The sequence below is a fragment of the Andrena cerasifolii genome, chromosome 8, assembly GCF_050908995.1.
Source record: "Andrena cerasifolii isolate SP2316 chromosome 8, iyAndCera1_principal, whole genome shotgun sequence".
Lineage (NCBI taxonomy): Eukaryota > Metazoa > Arthropoda > Insecta > Hymenoptera > Andrenidae > Andrena > Andrena cerasifolii.
The window spans coordinates 8,454,523-8,471,002 of record NC_135125.1 but is presented as its reverse complement, the minus strand read 5'-3'; the positions used below and the strand labels follow the sequence as shown (position 1 = coordinate 8,471,002).

At 37.7% G+C, this 16,480-nt stretch overlaps 1 protein-coding gene across 2 annotated transcripts in view; it reads left to right on the top strand.

The window, feature by feature from the left end:
• The first annotated feature begins 15,268 nt into the window (after positions 1–15,268).
• Ip3k1 (inositol-trisphosphate 3-kinase-like protein) overlaps positions 15,269–16,480 on the top strand; it is a 28,881-nt gene continuing 27,669 nt past the window's right edge. The window contains exon 1 of one of the 2 annotated variants that reach the window (XM_076818680.1): positions 15,269–16,190. In XM_076818680.1, coding sequence (XP_076674795.1) covers positions 16,162–16,190 — 29 coding nt within the window. In that variant the 5' untranslated portion in view covers positions 15,269–16,161. The remainder of the gene's footprint in view (positions 16,191–16,480) is intronic. The other variant, XM_076818679.1, reaches the window with a different exon arrangement.

Sequence of the window (16,480 nt, the reverse complement as noted above, 5' to 3'; positions counted from 1 at the left end):
TTTTCGATATCACTTTTCGTTCTCGAGATATTCCACGAAAAAGAAAACTCTCTGCAATTTTTTTCAAGGGGTGATTTCATCCCACAAAACCACACTGTGGCGCTAAAAAAAATTGTGTGCTCTTACGGATGAACCACTCTACTTGCACAGAAAGTTGCATAATTTTCTGAATTTCCGGGTTGCCTAGCTTCCCTTGTAAGTAGGGCGCAGCCTAGAGTAGCAAATTTGGGGCGAAAGAAATCGAAAATATTTAAGCACAGATGCTTGAGATAACTTTAAAGACAGTTCACTTATTTTTCACGTAGAAAATTAGCAGTAACTCATATGCCATATTGAATTAATTTTAAAATTGCTTCGACTCTTTTAAATTAAAATATTGGATGGTATTTTGCAGAAAGGGCGGCAGACGCTTGTTAGCCTAGGGGCGGCAAATCTCCAAATCTGTCCCTATCTATATTGTATTTTATTTTTAGGGTAATGTAAATTCTTTATAATTTTTATGATGACGTATTCTTCTTGGCGCACACAAACTTCATATTTCCTTCCGAATCGTCCGAGATGGAAAGGCAAATGTCCCTAATTGCGGGAATTAATTTACCGTAATCAATCGTTGAATCGAAATTCCTAGAAAGATGTTTCGCTGTAATAATCGCTGTCGCTTAGAGCAACAATTTTTATTCGTGAAAATCGTGCAGCTCGCCTCCATTATGCGCAGCATAAAAGACAATTACAAGATTACAATAATTTATGTGAATTATATAACGGCTGACGGTTCAGCGCAATTCACGTTTTAACACAATTCAAGTTATAAAAACACGTAGTGTTCCATCAATTTGTGTTACAAGATCATCAATCATGAATGGATTCGCAGCGTTGCGTTGGATTTAATTTACAAGTAAAAAAAAATATAGTATATTCGACGTGTGTGTCACCTTGGTGTCGATAATTAAATCGCACCGCGCACGAATTCTCGTTTTCACACTATCAATCTAATTTTAATTTTAATGACAAAAAGAGAACAGTAAAAGTCGAGGCGCGCGCAATATCGCCTGAATAATAACGAGCGATGAAAAGAAACAAGCGTGAGCATACATTAATTTGAAAAAGAATTCAATGTTACTCTTTTGTGTGTTTGTCAGCAGAATTTCTTGAATTCTTTAACATCGATGTAACATGTCAATAATTCATGATAATCTCGGGGCTTTAAAGGGAGGAGGAATAATGTTTTAAGAACAGTATTTCCAGAGACTTGTTTTCTTTAAGGCATCGCGAATTAATAATAATGGGACTAATTATAGAAAAGTGTGTCAGGGTGTTTCCGTTTTTTCATTGTAGGTACAAAGTAAAGATAAGAGTAAATACTGGCTGTTCGATAAAAAATTACTGCTCGCTAGAATTAATTTAAGTAATTCAAATAATATTCCTCGCAAACTTCACTCAAAAGCATTTGTTTGCTGATCTATAACAGATGACGTCAAGGACTGCTAAAATATTTAAAGTTTCAGATTAACTTTAAATATAGAATACGTTCGTTATCACAGAAAATTTGCATGTGATAAGATTAATAATGTGGCACAAGTTTTTTTTTAGCTAAAACAGTTTCAAACACCTGCTGTAAAAAGTACACGTGTGACTTTATACGGTGAATATGGTAAAATGCTCATCTTCTTTACTAAAGCCATTTTCCTTTGAATAATCGCCAACGACTTTCTTTTCCTTTAAATGAATTAACAAATAAAGTGATTCACGTTGCACTGTAATAAATGTTAAGTCTAAATACATACATAGATACCTATGTGGTTCTAGTGAAACGAAAGTACGCAGCAAGTCCATAATAAACTCTGCTAGTTTAATGCTCATTGCAAAATATGACATGATCATGCAATGCAACTGTCCAATAGAGCTGTAAATATTTGAATAATTCGAATAATTTTGAATACGAATGATATCTTTGAATAATTTTGAATATGAATGATGTCTTCGAATAATTTCGAATACTGCTAATTATTCGAATACTCCCAATTATTATTCGAATATTCGAATCTCAAATTCCAACTCTGCGGTATTCCAATATTCGAATCTCAAATTCCAACTCTCTGGTATTCGAATATTCAAATCTCAAATTCGAACTTTTCGGTATTCGAATATTCGAGTCTCAAATTCGAACTCTCAGGTATTCGAATATTCGAGTCTCAAATTCCAACTCTCTGGTATTCGAATATTCGAATCTCAAATTCGAACTCTCCGGTATTCGAATATTCGAATCTCAAATTCCAACTCTCCGGTATTCGAATATTCGAATCTCAAATTCCAACTCTCTGGTATTCGAATATTCGAGTCTCAAATTTGAACTCTCCGGTATTCGAATCTCAAATTTCAACTCTCTGGTATTCGAATATTCGAATGCTCAGAATATTCAAATATTTATAACAGCTCTACTATAAAACAGTTTTTTTATCCTAAAGTGCTAATTTTCCTTTAGAAAATCTCTAACAAATACGACTTTAAAATTTTAACGAAAAAAGAGTTTTGAAAAACAATTATTTTCACTTTTTTTAAATAGATAACAGTCCTCCACTCTTCCATCTAATGAATATATTTTATTGCAAACCCAAAATACCCAATCCTCTTTACGTCGTAGTAATAGTGGTTTTTTCTTACGGTTTCTTCGTTTTACGTGTTGGAATTGTTGCGAAACACGTTCAGCATTCTTCATCTTCTCTTTTTACGCCTGCCGATTCTGTGATTTGCCTTGCAGATGAACAAGAATTGTTTTCATTTCAGTTTCATTTCCATTTTCCTTTTTCAGCACACTTCAGGTTTTTCCACTAAATGATAAATTACTTTCCCACACTTACCTACCTTTCATTTACACACGAGATTTTATAAGTCTCACACTTCGGCGACTTCTCTCCGCGTCCCTTGTTCTTGACTTTAATACAAGCTTGAATTTTCACGAAAGCGAAATTAAAACAATGCTTCGCGTTCGATAGCTTATCCTGGAATATAAGCAAGTCCTACTTATGCAATTATTTCTTCAGGCTATTCGCCTTTGGTGTTTACACTCGAAGGAATATATGCACAAGTGCATAAATTTAAATACGCTAATGTTCTAACTACGAAATATATCAAATTTCTGGGAATTTTCTGACTTATCTTCCCGCTGTTCTCAAATCGCGTAGTGTGTTATAGAAGCAAGAGAGTGATCCTAAAATTAGAAATACCCTAAATACAATTGACGGAGAGCAGATTTATGAGAAATACCGCCGCACAATAATACAAAGCCCTTGCGAGGTGTTTACAGCAACGTTCAACCACCAATGTATTCCGAGCGGCGAAGAATCTTCATAATGCATGATGCATAACACGTTTGTTGACATCCGTACACCGACATTGTTGAAAGGAATTACCCTTAACTTCGCACCCGAGGAGTAGAAATTATTCTGTCGAAACGTGAAACAGGCGACATGCGTCACGAATTCTTGCATCGACGTCTTTTCGATCGCGGTAAGTGCTAGATTTCTCATGATATGTCATTCATGATGATCGTTCATTCCTTTAACAAACCACTGCGTTCTCCGAGGTTTTTCTTCGGCGTGAAAATCTGCTGAACGAAATGAAGTTCGATCGGCAACAGAATTATTGAAACGCAAGAGTATGCGTATACTGTAATACTTCGATTATGTGTAAATTTTAAGAAATTTCATTTGGAACAGATGAGTTAATTTGGATAATATTTTATCTATTAATTTATTCTCATCTTCAGCAGTACTTATTCAAATTTTTATATTATTCCGCATACAGTAAAATGGCACAATCGGTGGAGTAATCCACTACGTAAGTTTCATGATCTAACATATCATTTACGGTCGAACTTATACAACTCGAATCTCAAGGGAAGAAATCTTCGAATTACAGAGGTTTCGGCTTATCGAGCTTTCGAGTGAAATAAGTTCGACAAATTAAAATTTGACTTATAGAGGCTTTGTAAGACTGTTCATTTTTCGACTTGCGAAGCTGTAAAGTAAGACAAATTCCATTTTTAAAGGTCAATTGTTTATTGTATACCTATAATCAAATATACCTGCAACTTAATCATCAGTTTCTTCGGTGGATCAGTGCAAACATTCAAAAGCAATCTGCGCAAAATTGTCATAGATTAATTAAGGTGCATTACTTAATTTTTTCTTTCTTTTTTTACGGCTCGATGTATTGTTTTTATTGTTTTTTTTTCTTTTCTCTTTCTTGTACGTATGCCACTGTTTTCTTTACTGTACAAATTGGGCTTGTCCCGTAATAAATAAATAAATAAATAAATATGTACTGCATATATACCTACATATATAAAAATAATTATAAGTCACATTTTGTGCTGGAAATATTACTCTTTACTACATATTAAAAAAACTGCGATTTTGCTTTGTGCTTGTCTTTTAGTGTATTGTAAATCAACAGCATTTTCAATCGTGAATAATGCAGAGGAAACATTTTCCTCGATATTTTCAGATCTTCCTACGAAATTTCGTAATACATATGCAGAAGTAAACTTCGTCTTGTTTCTGAATTCATAAAATATATAAATCGTGGTAAAAATGATTACACTTAATCTCGCAATGGGTTAAATTACCCTTTAATAGCCATCTGTCATTGAGAATTACTTTAACGATAAATTCTTGTACTACATACTTTGCAGATTTTTTTTTACGTACAACATACCGAATTATAAAAACTAACTCGACTAATTACACTCTTTAAAAACGTCCAAGGAGACGTTTCGCGAGATGCATTCGTTGTGGAGAATAAATCTAAGAAGTTCCAAGGGTAAAAGAAATTTACCTTTGGGCCCGTTTACTTTGCACGTGACAATTGCAGAAGTTCGAGCCTTATCGCGTGCATATTTAAACGTACAATTGCGTCAAGTGTTACGCAATTACCCTTGAAAGGCAAGAGATGCAAGTGGAACGAGGAAGCGAATTTCAAACGGTAAACTGGCATTCGTTCCATCAAGATAATCAATAATGATTTGCGCGCGATAACCACGCGAATGCAATCACTGCAGCAAAAAGCAGTGAAATATAGCCGTTAGAAAGAAATTTGCATTCAGAGAGCGATGCGGGGTGTCCTATTACAATTTACAAACGAACGTAAATATTAAATTTAGGTGTGAAAATTGAGGAGGCTCGTTAGAACTTTGTGAGAAAAATCCTTGAAGTGGGGGGCCTGGGAATGTTTCAGGTACTCAGATGGTTTTAAATGGCATCTGCGCGTAAAATAAAGTAAAAAGTAAGAGTTCATAAACTGTTGGCAATTCGTGACATTTCGTTTCAAAAATGTTTCTGGCGTCGTACGAACATCCTTTGTTGCTCATCACGCCACTTTTCTGGCGAACGTCACGCGAACGGACGTTTTTAGATAAGGCAGAAGGAAGGAAAAGCAGGAAAGACGATAAATTCGTTGCACCAGTGATAGCGACTCTTCTATCGGGACTGCGCAATCTCTGTTCGGTTCGGTTTATCGCAACATTTGCATTATTAGACAGATTGAATAAGCATGCACGTTAAACTGATTATTTCAAACGAAGCACACGAGTTTCGGACGTAGATAGAGCGCGTGCAAAATTTCGCGTAGATTTTCTGGTTGCGATGTTTTAAGACGGTCTCCGCGAATTCTCTGGCATACTTTAATCGACGTAGGTAGACAGTGGACATATATGAATGTCACAGAAATTATAGATCACATTAGGGGGGCTCGATGAGCGCAAGTTCGTGTGAAGATTTGCGAGTGTACCTTTCGAAGACTTAAAATAACGATTTTGACATTTTTTTTCAAACTGCTGTCATTCTGTCAGTTCTGCAGTTTTTCCAGCGAATAGAGGTTCATTACCTGCGCAATTTCCTAAGGAACGAAAATCTCCCACAGTATTTAATGTCCTGTTATATCCGAGGGGAAGTCAATAAACGAGGTTCCCTCCATTTACGTTTCTGCATAATCAAGTCCAATCGAAGTTCCTACCCAGTCTACCTTTCAATACAACAAAACAAAAAATATATGATATTTCCAGCTGCAAGCGAGACATCCGAGAAAATAAACTAGGGCATCATAACTTCTCCTATATTCTCGGGCCATAAAATCTCACCCAGAACTGGTTAAACGATTTAATATACTCGAGGCGAATCATAAGAAGTGGAAGGATTTAAAGACAAAAGGTGATTGGGAAACAGTAGCAACGTCTGCCGTCGCGGCTTCAAGTAACAGGTCAGTCACTCTCACGCCACGAATATGTGCATATTAAAATTAATAACGTGATCGTCTACCTTCGACAATCATGATCGAAGTACGCACGTCAGACAGAAATAGAGCGGAAATAATAAACCGGTGACCCGATCGTCACACGGGTCGTCAACGATCGGACGAAAAACTACGAAGCCGTTTGTTGGAAAAATCGCGCTAAAAAAAAAATGAAGCAGAAATGAATGCAATAATTACCGATTGATTATTAAACGCTGTACTTGCTTCTGCGTAATTCGGCCGCCCCTTAAGTAGTAACATGACTTTGGGGATACGTGAAAACCGTTTCGTACTGTCCAAGGGTGACGCTCGAGAATCGGTCGACGGTTTTAATTGATTACGTTCATCACGCAACTCGCCATGCTTCGGTCCCGTGCCGTTCTCCGTACTTTGTTTGAACAACGCGCACGATAGTACCCAACGGAGCGCAAGCGATTATTGATCACCCACAGGTAATTTTCCGCTAACGGCAGACATGAACGAAGGAGCAGGTATATGCCGGGAGTGGGAGATAAAGTCCTTCGAAGAATTTTCCGTTTTTATTTCGGACACAGTGGCGGACGAAAGAAAGTTCAGGTACATCCATTGAAATCGCATAACTTTCTTTAGAATTGGTCCAAACGACGTGAGTTTTTTTTGGAGAAGCTAGAAGGATTAGTTTGATAAGTGACGTGTTTCGTCGTTTTGAAAATAAAAATCGCTGTTTTCGGGAATTTCGCGATTTTTGATCTTACAAGGAGAGTATTTTAGGGGTCCGCCTGCGATCATTTTGATTTTTGGATATGTTATGGAGGACCGAAAAATAAGAAATACGTGTTTTTTATTTTTCCCCGTTTTCATATTTGGGGGGTGATAACTGCGTTCAATCGAACTCTATCGATGATTAAGTGGCTACTGGAAACGAGGATGACGCGGTCGGATTAAACACCACAATGTAGAGTGATGCAATCCCTGAGAAGAAGTGTCTCAAAGGGTGACCATTGATCAGCTGATCATAAACGACGCGCAACGTTCTTCCCTCCCACGAATCGTGCGTAAATTAAGGTGCAACGATGCGGTATGGCGTGACTCGCCGCCTCCATCGTCTACTCGCCAGTGCCCATTACGAAAGTTCCTTTTCCTGTTCGAGCATCGCGATCGTGCCATTGTTTTTAAACATTCGCGATATCCTGCTGTAAATAGGAACTCATCGTCGCGACGCGACGTCAGAACCACAGACTTCGTTTTGTAAAACTGAAAACTCACCCTCACCCCTCCACCGCATACTTGATTACCTAATCAAACATTCTTTTGTTCGAGCATAACGGTTAGGTATGTGGCGAAAAACAGACGCAACGCTTCATTAAACTGCTAAAGGAATAGATATGTACCTACCATTATGAGTATTTGTAAATAGAAGAATTTTCTTTTGTATTCATTTACCTATATATTTTACTAATTGTTCCATTGTCATAGATTGCAATAGACTGTTTGCGTAATATTTGATGGAAACTAGGGAATGCTTTCATCATCTCGATAAATAATAATAATAATAATAATTACAGGGAGGTTGTGGTAAGGCTGTTCGAGCACTCGAATGTTCGAGTAGCTTGAAGTTCGGAGTAGGGTTGGGACTATTCGAATAATTTAATATTCGAATATTTTACAAGTATTCGAATGCTACGAATAAACTTCGAATATTTAAGTATTCGAATGTTATTATTCGAATACTATTCGAATACTATTCGAATACTGATGTATTCTTCAGTTGCTCAATTATTTGGTGAATATAATTCGAATATCCAAGTATTCGAATACATCAGTATAATACTATTCGAATACTATTCGAATATTTAAGTATTCGAATACTGATGTATTCGAATTTTATGGTGTGAAATGAGTCAAAATTAGCTTATATGATTTCACCCTGACAAATGAACCTAAAGAACTTGATTTATAATTCACACCATACTATTCGAATACTTAAATATTCGAATACCTGGATACTCGAATACCTGGATACTCGAATACTTAAATATTCGAATACTTGGATATTCGAATACTTGAATATTCGAATTATATTCGCCAAATAATTGAGCAACTGAAGTACTCGAATATTCGAATACCGAAAAATTCGACAAATAGTCCCACCCCTAGTTCGGACCGAACCGAGACTCAGTTTCTGACCGAGACTGCAATTTTGCTCCGCCTAAGGTGGCCTCTCCCCTTAAACGTAGCAGTAACAAGTCGCTAGAAATATTGTAAAATAATAATAAATACAATTAATGTGGCTGGAAATGTACTACGTCGCAAAAGGTTCCATCGAGCAAAGCATTCTTTTCCGATGAACACGACTTCGGAGCAAACGTCAGGGGGAAACACGAAGTTTGCTCACAAGCTTGTCCCAGAAACCCTACCTCCTTCCCTTCGACGCTTTACTTAGAATACCTACGTCAAACGTCAACATCCGGGATTATTGTCTGAATAGTGCATTCCTGAAAAAGGCCCGCGTGCCATCCGCATGAGCCATTCTGGGTTATCGTTTGTTCAAAAGGTCCATGCTCAATGATAAATAAGTTAAAGGCACATGTGAGGCCTTATTGTTCGATGCACAAGTGGCAATCCGTGAATGTAGCCTTTCAGGAAATTGTCCTTGCCCGATCATTTCTAGACGAGCGTCAGCCTGTACGCTAATTAAGAAATTAGCACACAATGTGGAGATAATAGTCGAATGTTGATTCGTTATTCAACCATCTTGACAGTTGACTTCATTAATACCTGAATGTACCACGAAAGAAATAATGGCAACTCTAACTCGTAACCGTTTCCATTGTTTCCTCGTCAGGATAAATGACTAGACAAAATTCTATTTTCTTCCTCTTCTTCTGTTCTCTCTCCTTTGTTAATTTTGTAATGGATTTAGGCACATACCTAGGCAGTCATTTATAAATGACTAGACAAAATTGTATTTCTTTGTTTCTTTTTATGGTTAATATCGTAATAGATTTAGATATGTGTTTTTCAATTTTTTTGTCTGTGCTCGTAATGAAAATTTAAAAAATCCCTTTGGTAGAATTAAGTAAGCTGCACACGTGCTGAATTTTTTTTCACCAACTTTAACTGTTCGTAGCTCATAGCTGCGTTAACCGATTTTGATGAAATTTTCAGCACGTATACAGCTTACTTAAATCTACAAAAGGTATTTTTCAAATTATCATTGAGAGCACAGACGTTCGAGTTATCGAGGTTCGACTGTGCAACTGATCTATGCGTTTTCTTCGATTTCCTCAATCGCTTGAAAAATCGTGCAATCGGTACGCACGTGTATCTACACATTATGTATGCGTGAAATAAAAATCATGATCTATTTAGGTGAATGAGTCTGCGTGCCGCAGAGCACGTACGCGTACCAACGGACTTTTTCCTTCATGAAAGTTTTATTTTCTCCTCGTGTATCAGCATCGCTTACGTCAAACAACAGAGTCAAATTTGAAAGCGTATCGTAAGTATCGTGTAACTGCTAGATATGACGTCAATTTATTTTATCACGCTGTTATTGCTACTATTTATAACCACTGAATGAACAAGACCGAGAAGCACATTGTGCAAAGTTTTCACGTGATTTTTACATGTTTCGAGGATGTTTCCGAAACACTTGTTATCGCCTCGCCAAGCTACCGAGTGACTATTATTTCATGGCGAAAAAGTCTTATCTTTTCACGTAGCTAATGATGTGCCACTAGGTTGGTGGAAATGAATGGCCGATCAAAGTTCTTGTATTTGACATGTTATAATTCAGATGTTTATATATATTTTACAATGCTACTCGGACTTTGTAGCGTCACATGTGAAACTCGCGATTCGGTATTACCATGATCAAGCATAGGATAGGACCCTTTCTGACAGTTAGCACTGGCAGTTTCTGTGTCAACGAGATGCAGTAGACTCTCGGTCATGCGACCACCACTTAACCATACTTTCGGTTACTCGAACATTCAATTGAATGTGCAATTGAATGAACAGTAAAATTGACTTTTACATTGTTTTCTACAGCAGCGTAGAAAACAATGTAAAAGCCATTACCATTTTTTAGAACTACTAGTGAATTATTTACAAAGGGAAAATTGCATTAAAATTATATAATAGATATAATATTACGATGGGCACGTAGAACATTTTTCGATAAAAAAAATTTTCTTTAATTATTCAAACAGTATAGTCTTATTAAAAAAAGTATTTTGCATCGTACTTTCTTAACAGTATAAACAAAATATGATAAAATAATAAAATTAAACAAAACACATGAAAGCAATTACGATAAAAAGTGAAATAATCAGAAACAGTCCTATGATGGTGACAAGGAAAGATCCCGAACTCGAAAATTCAAAAATTTACCCCTGAATATTCGGCTGTTTTCCGATTTTATTTTGTAACTCGCAATCTGTAAGAGATAGAAAAAAAGTCTCAAGACAAAAGTTACTTCTTTTAATTAGGAAAATATATTTAATATAGACGAACAAAATATCTGTTCCTGTTACAGAGAAAATTTTATTTCTATATTTTATATCTTCCATTCCAACTAGAACTTTTACTTTATCAGTTCTCACGAGAATTAAAAATGTGAGAATATTTTTAAAAAAAGTTCCACGGTCCATGTTTCAAATAGAACGTATTGAAAAGTTCCAGAACTCTTTCGAGCCCTGCTCTGTATTCATATCTATAAACATCAATAAACAATCTTCAAATTGAACCACACGCGTTGCAGTGACGTACTTCGCAAAGATGGCTAAAAAAAAAACGCCCTCGCATTGCGATGCAATAGCTTGTTGTTACAATTGCCGTAATTCCTAGAGAAGTGCGAGGTTTAAATGGGTCAGGACATTGTTCCATTTAAAAGAAAACGCAACAGCCAGTTTCTCCCATCGCGAACGATTTCTAGTTCCCCAAATCTCGCAGTGAATCGTAAAAGTGTCGCGCCACCGACTTTCACCGCGATAAGGCCATTTGCGTCAGCAAAATGTCCCTTCCGGCTGTATCTGATGGACCAGATCATTGGAAAATGAAATTGCAGAAAAGGTGTAACTGCCTGACATTCTGTCACCTGAATACGAAGGAGCCGATTATTTATTTAGAAAAGCTCTGCTTAACAAACTTCCATCCAAGCGCGCGTGCTGAATTAATTTCAGTGTACATAGAATTCCAGTAAACTTCCACTGGCGCCGCTTGATACAATGGATAATTGAAGACTATCTCATGACCACATTTATTAGCGTGTTTACGTAACAATGCCACGCTTGCCTAATGGCGATACGTCAGATTTTGCTTCGCAAAAGCATAAAGCACTATCGAAAGTGTATTGTTGTACAGTAATGTTGTTGGCTAATTAATATGACCTAGATTTACGAATCTAACTGAAGTGACATTTTGATTATGAGATGGTAGCTTAATTACAATTATTTCAAGACCGATGGATTAACCCTTCGTTGCCACTCTGGGTCTGAGCCACCCATAAGTTGACTTTGACGCTCTGTGCCTTCTATATGTAAAATAAATACCTTTTTTCCAAAGCCGACTTACAAACTATTTTTTTTCTCTGAAAATATTATGTCTGAACAATAACTCTGTAGATTTTTAGCTTCTAATATTGGAATTTGTAAAAGTTACAATTTTTTGAAGATTTCCTTCGTGTTTCCTCGACAAAATGTAATCTAGATTTTTTTACAAAAACTGTGATGAAATTTAAATAAAAGAACTATTGGAATACATTCTACAGGCCTTAAAATTGAACCATGATTTTTTTCATAACGATTGGATTCTTCGGATAAGAATGGCAGTAGTTCAAATATTGTTCTGGGTGTGAGCCACCCAGGTATGTCAAAGTTGATCGAAAAAAGAGGTGTGTCAACGAAGGGTTAAGTGTTTTCCTATGAGTATGAACAGAAACATAGATATGCAACAAAATTTTTAAATATCATAACTAATGAATTAAAATTATTTTCAGAGCTCTGGTTCTGGGCTTGAAGTTATAAGCGAAAGGTTAACAATAAAATGAGCTATTCTTGAAGTCACATTAATTGGTCAGAATATATTATATTCCAATGAATAAGCATTCGAAATTTCTTCGTCGTGTTTACACGATAATCGAGATAAGCCTGCTTGGATTTTAATAATATGTTAGACAAGATAGAATGATTCATGTATTTTCCCTGCCAATCCTAGACCCTGACTGCGCGAGGGGAAAACGCATACCTCGGATATTATGCAATACTATAGATTATTATAGATTGCAAAGGACTTCGATGAGAGTTGTCATAAAGTACCGTTTCTCGTTTCTTGCCAACAGCTATTTTTATCGGTCCCATGTCGCGACGTACATACAAAGCAATTAGTATAATTACTAATATTCGTGCGAAGTGTGCACCTTTCTACACATAGTTATTCCAGCGTTTCCCACGTGTTGTAAAATTCGAAGCGCGTATAAATTAAAAATGTGGGACATGACACGCGATCAGTTGCGGAAAGAAATCTGGAGGAAAGTGAAATATGAAAAGTCGTAGGCGGTAATTGCTAATTGCAAATGACTTTTCATTTAACAAAATATCAAGAAAAATTACAGCACCCTATTTAAAAGAATCAAGTTCACGTTGAAATTTTTTTATCATCAATCTATGAAGTGAGTAATTCGGCTGTCTTTTCAAATGACACTTATTTTGAGACACCATGTAGATAAAATGAATCTATGCGTTGCTATCTTCTGATTTATTCAGAACCCTCCCGTTCTAACTAGCGCCATTGGACATTTGTAGGTAATTAAGTAGTTATCCTTCTCGAAGCAAATTGCCCTGAAACTATTTCATTTATCTGCTGCTATTTTGAAATGGACTATTTCCACTCGTTAATATAACCTACTTCGATAAAACCCAGTCATTATTTTTCTTTTCACAACGTAGTGTTAGTACGTAAGTACCTAATGGTCATTAGGTCACTATAGTCATTCTTCCTTCAGAATAATTTTTCAATTTGTCAACGTTTGCATATTTTCTTTGTGAGAGATAGAATGCTTTTAAAGTAGGGAGACCGGGGCTAGTTGACTAATTCCCTTTAATTGTTGTATTATGTTATAAATTATGCTGCGTTTCGCGATATGAGAATGAAATGATGCGAGAATGAAAAATCGAAAAAGGTCGGCGGGAAATAAATATCTCTGTTTCGACTACTTATGTTTTTTTGTCCACTAAGTATTGCTTGATGTATTTTCATGAATATTTTGTGGAAATGTGATACATTCACTATAATTTAGGGTATTTTATTTTATCCGGTGCGTGGAGGTTTTGTAGGTACGACCCTTAACATGTGGACAATGTCGGACGGGGTTACTCGACTAAACATAGCAATACCACTAAAAATTGCACTTTTTATCCTCAAGATGCAGTCGAGGCGAAGAGTTTGGCTGCTCAAATCCACTTCCCCCACCACAAAACCCTCCAAACTCACTCTTACAATGGTAGGACTGGTTTACCCCCTTCCTTCAAACTTTCAGGCCTTCCAAATAGACCATAACAAACAAGTAGAAAATAATTACAGTATCTAACACCATGATACTTAATAAAAAAAAATAAATAACAGTATGAAGGAATGGAAAAAAATAAAAAAAATTTATTGGTCGTAGAATATATATATATACGTACGCCTTTCGCATACTATATTGATGGAATTGGCTGCGTTAATCCTGAAAAGTAAATGTCAAGTCAACTAACCCCATCATATTTGTCAACTAACCCCACAGCCGGGGTTTGTTGACTTATTCGGCTCACTACTCTAAATATAATAAAAACTACGACCTAGACTCAATTAAAAGAATTTTAAAAATTAAGCGTATACCTAATGAAATTTGTAAACTTCTGGTGTGCAACAAGTCAACAAAATACCAATTATTTATAAAAATGAGAAATGTTAAATATTAGTCAACTAGCCCCGGTCTCCCCTACATATTTACTGGAAAGAATGGCTGTCAAACTTCAGTTACCTATCCTAGTTAATTCCCCTCTGCAGCAGAAACTTCGTCGCGTGAGGAATTCAATGAAACAAGAAAACTACAAATGTCGTACGATGATTTCGGTGCAATCTAAGTATACGATTGATAACAGTATCAACGCGTGCGTCTAATTTAAACCGTATTGACGTAAGTTTACGCATGCATCTGTGTTAATGTTCATATCCACGGGGAGATAGAGTGGAGATTAAAAACCTTTAAGGTCAGAAGAAAAAATAAGTCTCCAATTGGGCAAATAATACTATTTCATTAATGAAACAGATAAGGCCTACTACATTAATGCAGATAACGTTAATGCCGTTAACACATGCAAGAGAATCCTTGCCCCGTATATTTCAACAAATGCATCTGCTATATTCTAAGATTAAAATGGTTACCATTATCCCTCCACTTTTCTTATTATTCTATTAATTCTACGACATTATAATATACACATGCAATTTACGAATAATTAGCGCGACGAACTGTAATCGCTGAGTCAATGAAAATTTTAATCGACTTATAAATATGGAACTTATAATTGGCCACGAAAGTAAGTTAATTACTACGGGTATCAATGAAGACATCAATTTCCATATACAATAAATTTACGCAATTCTCGATAGTACCACATAATACAATCACCGTTAAAGTGTCGTCAGTTTAAGTAACCGCTAATTAAACAAAAATTCATTTACTAAAAAGTCGTATGAAAATAACTCACAAAATTTGAAATATTCATGTGCACGTTATTATTATTCTATTCTATTCAATACCGTAAAAAATTCTATATACTTACAGTTCTAACGCAGCAGAAAGGGGCTTCGACCCGAATCCATAGTAGCCCTGCTCGCGGCTCCGGCTAAAACCGCACGTACACACGGGCATGCGTGCACACACGCGCGAGCGAGCCTCGGACGTCGACACCGAATGGAGGGGGGCGCGTCGAGACGATAAAACTACACGCAGCTCTCTCCGCCGCTCAGTCTGCTTTGGGACAGCGAGAGGTGGTGAGAGGTTGGGACGTTTTACAAATTCAATCACACGGAAACACGAACAGGGAAGCATTGCCCAACGCGTGACAGAGATTCATCACCCCACCCGATACAAAGTGCAATTGCCTCTGCAAAGTAGTCTAGTCCTTACGTGCCGCGTGCGCGCGCAATCGTCAACGGTGTTCGCACGCTTCTTCAATTCCGAAGGCTATCGACTTTTCGCTGGGCGATTATTCAATAGCCGGCACCGCGGGTCAACAATCGAAGTAAGATCGTCGTAGCGTGTCAAGTGCTTCGGTTAAAACGGACCGCGCGATGGAAAGTGAGATTTAACGAGACCACCGTGAAATCCGTAACTCTGGAATCGGCTCCTGCTCGAAAGTACCGCGCGAAGTAGTGTCAGTTCCGACGACGTGAAAGCGACAGCGATATTTGAAAGTGGCCTCTATGGACGTTTACGGAATTAATAGGGAGAAAGACGAGTAGCGACGGCTGCACTTGGCTACAATCGCGCGCGCGCGCGCGGAGGGTGCTTGTTCAAAGGACGGTCTTCGAGGGATTATGGCAGAGTAGCAGTCTAGCAGTTCCGAGGCCACGCCTAAGGTGGACGGGTACGAGTTTGCCAGCGTCGATTGAGGTTAGCTGGCGTCTAAACGATCGTCGCGAGTCAAGTGCGCCCGTTGGTGCGTGGCGAGTGACGATTTTATTTGTACACACTGTGCGTGCATGCGTACGTGCGTCCGTGCGTGTCCCGGAGGAGTGCCAACCCGAACGGAGAAATAATGTCAAGCAGTGTTTGCCACGCGCCCCTGCCAGCACGAATGGAAGCGTTCACCACGAGGCTCTGTCTCCGTGCTGCCGACCAATATGAGCGGCTTCTGCAGGCTCACTTCAAGGTACGCGTGTCAAAACTCATAAGTACTTACTGCACGGCTCCCACTTTTCTCGCGTGCGTCGCGTCGGTCCATTCGCGGCGTCAATAACGCGACCGGCGGATCGATCACCTCTGTACCTTAATCGAAGCGCGAGAAACATCGATGTCTGCAGCGCGACGTAATATTTTTCGGGGCTATAGCGTCGTCGGTATTAACCTGTTCACCGAGGACGACGAGTTAACCCGTCGAAATGCCACCTGTTTGGCTGATACAAATGAATTAATCGGAGAGGCTTGGTGGTAACTCGGTTG